This window comes from Mangifera indica, chromosome 20, assembly GCF_011075055.1.
Source record: "Mangifera indica cultivar Alphonso chromosome 20, CATAS_Mindica_2.1, whole genome shotgun sequence".
NCBI lineage: Eukaryota > Viridiplantae > Streptophyta > Magnoliopsida > Sapindales > Anacardiaceae > Mangifera > Mangifera indica.
The window spans coordinates 11,800,040-11,805,734 of NC_058156.1; the positions used below are offsets into that span (position 1 = coordinate 11,800,040).

General features: G+C 34.9%; 1 protein-coding gene across 1 annotated transcript; it reads left to right on the forward strand.

The window, feature by feature from the left end:
* The first annotated feature begins 532 nt into the window (after nt 1-532).
* LOC123204005 (homeobox-leucine zipper protein HDG11-like) lies at nt 533-4,480 on the forward strand. The gene is made up of 10 exons (XM_044620528.1): nt 533-1,114; nt 1,239-1,356; nt 1,444-1,632; nt 1,748-2,215; nt 2,291-2,392; nt 2,486-2,686; nt 2,790-2,970; nt 3,043-3,311; nt 3,402-3,491; nt 3,573-4,480. The coding sequence occupies exons 1-10, from the start codon at nt 1,008-1,010 to the stop codon at nt 3,963-3,965; spliced, it is 2,118 nt and encodes a 705-aa protein (XP_044476463.1). The 5' UTR covers nt 533-1,007; the 3' UTR covers nt 3,966-4,480.
* The last annotated feature ends 1,215 nt before the right edge of the window (nt 4,481-5,695 follow it).

A 5,695-nucleotide genomic window follows, 5' to 3' on the forward strand; every position in this document is an offset into this window, starting at 1 on the left:
TATTTATATACTCAAAGTAAATATACATAATTTTATTTTTTAAGAATATATTATAATTTTTATTCATATTGTTGAATTATGAAATTGATTAAGTAAATTATTTTTTAAATGTCATCTTATTGTTAATATATATATATTTTTTCTAAAGTATTACTATGTTACTTGCTATTTTAATTAAAAATGAAAGTATTTTTATTTTAAAAATTTTATAAGTAAAGATAAAATTGTATATTAATTATATAATAACGAAATTATTTTTTATATTACTTATTATTAAATTTTTTTAATAACTACCCGATAAGCAAGATACTACAAATAATAATTACCCCAAGCCAAACACTCCCTTTATCATTTTCAATTTTGCAGGTGTAATTTTAGTTTTCAAAAACATATGGACCTATTAAGAATTAACCTCAGGGGTGTGGATGAGAGTTTCTAAAACATTGAAAGTTGAAAGAAAAAGAGCCCGGCCTTCTCGGATGTACTGACAGACCTCCCATTCTCTCTCTCTATCTCTCAGATGCCATGTATATAAAAACTCACCGGTTACATTACACATCTTCGCACACAAAAACCAAAGGCAAAGGAAGAGAGACTTGAATGGTTGAATTCCACTCTCCAACTTTTAGTATTTCCTTTGTAGAAGGATTGGTTCCTGGCTCTCAGTGAGCTTTTTGTATTGTTGTGGCTGGCGGTCTTTCTTCTCTCTCTTTCTTTTCATTCGCAAGAAGGACTGACTTAATTACGGCCTTAACGAAAATTTTGTATTTAATTTTCCTTTCTCATTTCAAGGATTAACTCTCTCATTTCACTCTCCTAAATCATGCTTTTTTCTTTCTTTTCTTCTCCCTTTTCCCTCGTTTTAAAATGCTTCTTCATCCACCTTGGTTAACTCTCAGTTATGTGTTTTATTAAATATACGTGTTGTGGGATATGTATTATGTATATATAGGTGTTGAAAGAGTGCGGTTTTGAAGGGTCGGGTTGAGTTTGTAAAGATTGAAAATATGGAGTTTGGAAGTGGGTCTGGTGGAGACCATGATGGCTCAGACCCTCATAATAGAAGAAAGCGATATCATCGCCATACTGCTCATCAGATTCAGCGGCTTGAAGCGTATGAATATTGCATTGCGCTTTTGTTGCTTTTTGATTTGTTTTTGGTATTGGGTTGTTTTGTTTTGTGTGCTTTTGATGGTGTAAATGAATAAAGATGGCTTTTTTTTTCTTTTTAAATGAAGAATGTTCAAGGAGTGCCCACACCCGGATGAAAAACAAAGGTTACAGTTGAGTAGAGAATTGGGTTTGGCTCCAAGGCAGATCAAGTTTTGGTTTCAAAATAGGAGAACCCAAATGAAGGTAACTCAAGTTTGTAATATATTTTTTAATATTTCATGAAAAAAATTGTGTTTATGAAATTTTGAAACGTTTATGTTTGTTATTCAGGCACAACATGAAAGAGCAGATAATTGTGGTTTGAGAGCAGAAAATGATAAGATCCGGTGTGAAAATATAGCCATCAGAGAAGCTCTCAAGAACGTGATTTGCCCTTCTTGTGGTGGTCCTCCTGTAACTGAAGATTCTTATTTTGATGAACAAAAGTTGAGAATAGAGAATGCTCAATTGAAAGAAGAGGTTGTTAATATTTTTGTTGTTTAACTGTTTGTACTTTTGTTTCCTTTCTTATGGAGCTAGTTTTCTTTTCATTTTTTTTTTAAATATTTGTTTTCTTTATTTTTTTGTTTTGTAGCTTGATAGAGTTTCTAGTATTGCTGCAAAGTACATTGGGAGGCCAATCTCTCAACTACCACCAATGCAGCCAATTCATATTTCTTCTTTGGATTTAACAATGGGGATTTATGGAGGCCAAGGGCTTGGTGGTCCTTCTCTTGACCTTGATCTTCTTCCTGGAAGTTCTTCCACTATGCCAAGTTTGCCTTATCAACAGATAGTTTTATCAGACATGGATAAGTCTCTGATGACGGATATTGCCTCAAATGCAATGAAAGAATTGATATGCCTTTTGCAGACGAATGAGCCCTTGTGGATCAAGTCTTCAATAGATGGTAGAGATATTCTTGATCTTGATAGCTACGAGAGAATGTTTCCAAGGGCTAATGGCCACTTGAAAAATCCCAATGTTAGAATTGAGTCTTCCAGAGAATCTGGAGTTGTGATTATGAATGGCTTAGCATTGGTTGGCATGTTTATGGACTGTGTAAGTTCATTTGCTATTCATTAAGGCTCTGCATTTTGTTTCAATGAGAGATTGTTCACAAATTCTAGTTTGCAGAACAAATGGGTGGAGTTGTTTCCTACTGTTGTGTCGATGTCGAAAACAATTGAAGTAATATCATCTGGAATGTTGGGTAGTCATGGTGGTTCGTTGCAATTGGTAAGTGATAATTACTCAAAAACTTGGTTGCTTTGTTTTAATTTTGCTATTTTTATTTGAATAGTTTCACACTTAAAGGGTCTTTTTTTGTAGATGTACGAAGAGTTGCAGGTGCTTTCACCGCTTGTACCGACCAGAGAGTTCTATATCCTCCGTTATTGTCAGCAAATGGAACAAGGCTTGTGGGCAATAGTAAATGTTTCTTATGATTTTCCCCAATTTGCTTCTCAATGTCACTCTCATAGATTACCTTCTGGATGCTTGATTCAGGACATGCCTAATGGATACTCAAAGGTTGCCTAATCAATCCTAATAATTTGAGCATTTCTTTTAGTGCCATGTTGTTACTTGTTAAGTTCTTGCTCTTAATATTTTTTTATCTTTTATGTTAACAAAGGTTACGTGGGTTGAACATGTTGAAATTGAAGAGCGAACACCTATTCACCGGATTTATCGAGATCTTATTCATAGTGGATTGGCATTTGGAGCTAATCGTTGGCTTGCTACTCTTCAGAGAATGTGTGAGAGGATTGCTTGTCTAATGGTTTCAGGGACTTCAACTCGCGACCTTGGAGGAGGTAGTTTTAGCATTGTAGTAGTGTTACATTAATTCCCCAATCAAAGCTCTTAATAATTCATACTTTTTACAGTTTTTCCATCACCTGACGGAAAACAAAGCATGATGAAACTTGCTCAAAGAATGGTTAACAACTTCTGTACTAGTGTTAGTGCATCGAATAGCCATCATTGGACCACTCTTTCTGGGTTGAATGAAGTAGGTGTCCGAGTTGCTCTACATAAGAGCACTGATCCTGGCCAACCTAATGGTGTGGTTCTTAATGCAGCAACTAGCTTTTGGATTCCATTTTCACCCCAAAACGTCTTCAATTTTTTCAAAGATTTAAAAACTCGGACTCAGGTTTATAATACTTCTTCTGATTGAAGTTAATTGGCTCTTTACTGTTACTTTGACACTCGCTGATGTTATTCGTTCTTTGTGTTCCTTTAGTGGGATGTTCTCTCCAATGGTAATGCAGTACAAGAAGTTGCTAACATTGCAAATGGGTCACATCCTGGGAACTGCATATCGGTTCTTCGAGTAAGTACAATCAAAATCGCTTTATTTTTCTCTTGAATTTGTTGTGATCATATTACTAAAATTGTAGTTGGTCTTCATTAGGCCTGCAATACTAGCCAAAACAACATGTTAATTCTCCAAGAGAGCTGCATAGACAATTCAGGAGCACTAGTAGTTTACTGTCCAGTTGAATTGTCTGCCATCAACATAGCAATGAGCGGCGAGGACCCATCCTACATTCCCCTACTCCCGTCAGGATTCACAATTTCACCCGATGGTCGTCTAGACCAATGCAGAGATGGGGCCTCGACAAGTTCAAACATCCATGGAAATATCGGAAGATCTAGTGGCTCACTTATTACAGTTGCATTTCAGATTCTAGTAAGCAACCTACCATCTGCTAAACTAAATTTGGAGTCAGTGAACACGGTTAATAACCTTATCAGCACGACTGTCCAACAAATTAAGGCTGCTTTGAATTGTCCTAGTTCCTGATGATTCTGCAACACAACTGGTTCGCTTTCTCTCTCTCTCTCTCTCTCTCTCTCTCACACTCTCTACCATCCTTAAATATTTATATCAGAGAAATCCAGAGTGGAACAAGTGTTGGAGTTAGTTGGAGCTTTGAATGCATTTTCATCAAGAGCTGAAGCCTCCTTATTTACTGCCTGCTGCTACTTGTGCTGTTTTTTGCAGCCAAACTTCATTACAATTGCACCAACTTTGAATTCTTTTTATCTTTTCACAAAAACCCCTTTTTGCTTTTTGCAATTCAGATTGGAAAAAAGTTTGTCTTTAAGAGGAAGTCAAGAACGCACCATACACGAAAAACAACTAGAAAACCAGAATTAAAAGCGAAAATGTATGGTTCGGGTATTGACTTTTTGTTCATCGACTTACATTTATCCTATATCTTTCTTCTCTATTTTAGCTGATATGTCGTCTTCTGCAGCATTGTTATATCATTTAATGCATTATCTGTGATAATTTTACACACTTTTGGATGCGAATTTGTCGATGATACCGTTTGAGATATGGGGTTTTTAATTTTTTTCTTCGTTTTGGCGTTGTTGATAGTAATAGGACAATTGAAAGTTGGAAAAGGTTGATGGGAGGGCCAAGAGGGGAAGAAATGAGAGGAGTAGGGCCAGAAATTAAGAATTTAGAAGGGTTTGGGCTCCACCCCTTTTGGTTTCTTATACTAAAAGTAATTGAACTTAAAAGATAAAATGTATCTGCATTTGCCTTGACATTTTCTGGGAAAAATCTTTTCTTTTCGTTTCTCTGATAAGACTCTAACCGTCTGTCTGAAAGAAAGCATCTTCAGAATTCTTGCTTAAAGTTATTGTCAGTCTTAATCAATTAACTTGGTTCTTGTGACCTACCCAAGGCCGTCAATTTTTAATACAATTTTTTATTTTGATACGATTGGATGAGTATTTTTTTTTTTTTTACACAAATACTAAATGAATTGTGTTCTTGGCACGTATTTACGAAACGGGTTGTGTTCGGATTGATTTTCCATATCTTAACACGACTTGTGTATAAATATTGCATTTGAATCAATTCATATCATGTACAAATAAATAACATGTAAAACATATCCTTTCAAATCGGAAATGGTCAGACAACATATGTTATGACAATAAAACCTAGTTCTAAAATATGTTAAATAGATTCTGTCGTGTCGTCGACTTGATCTATCATGATTAGGTTAGGTGTTTTTGATATGATCTTAATTCGAGTCATACTTAGATTAATTGTCTTTTGACCTATAATAAGAAAAAAATACGATTCGAACACGGTTCATTAACATAAATTGTTAGCAGTTAACCTAACAACCAGATTTACAACTCTTATAGTAAGAAATAGGCTGTTTCATTAATTAGAATTTTGACGCAATTTGAATGGGAGAGTCTAAAGTGAAACCTGCTCATTAAGATGATTTATAGAACTATAGCTATGGGGTTCAAAATCTTACCCCCATGGCGGACATATTCGAGTTGAGGACCAACTCGAGAAAACATGGAAAAAAGAGAAGGAAAAATTGTCGATTAAGTAAGCTTTAATGGTACAACATTGACAAATTGTCAAACCCCAAATTAAATTTGAACTAAACTTTTTAACTTTAAATTCGATTCGATTCAAGCAAAACTTCCACCCTATTTAATGTCATTATTTCAACCATTTGTTAAAATAATTCAATGTCTCTGATGATGTTGGAT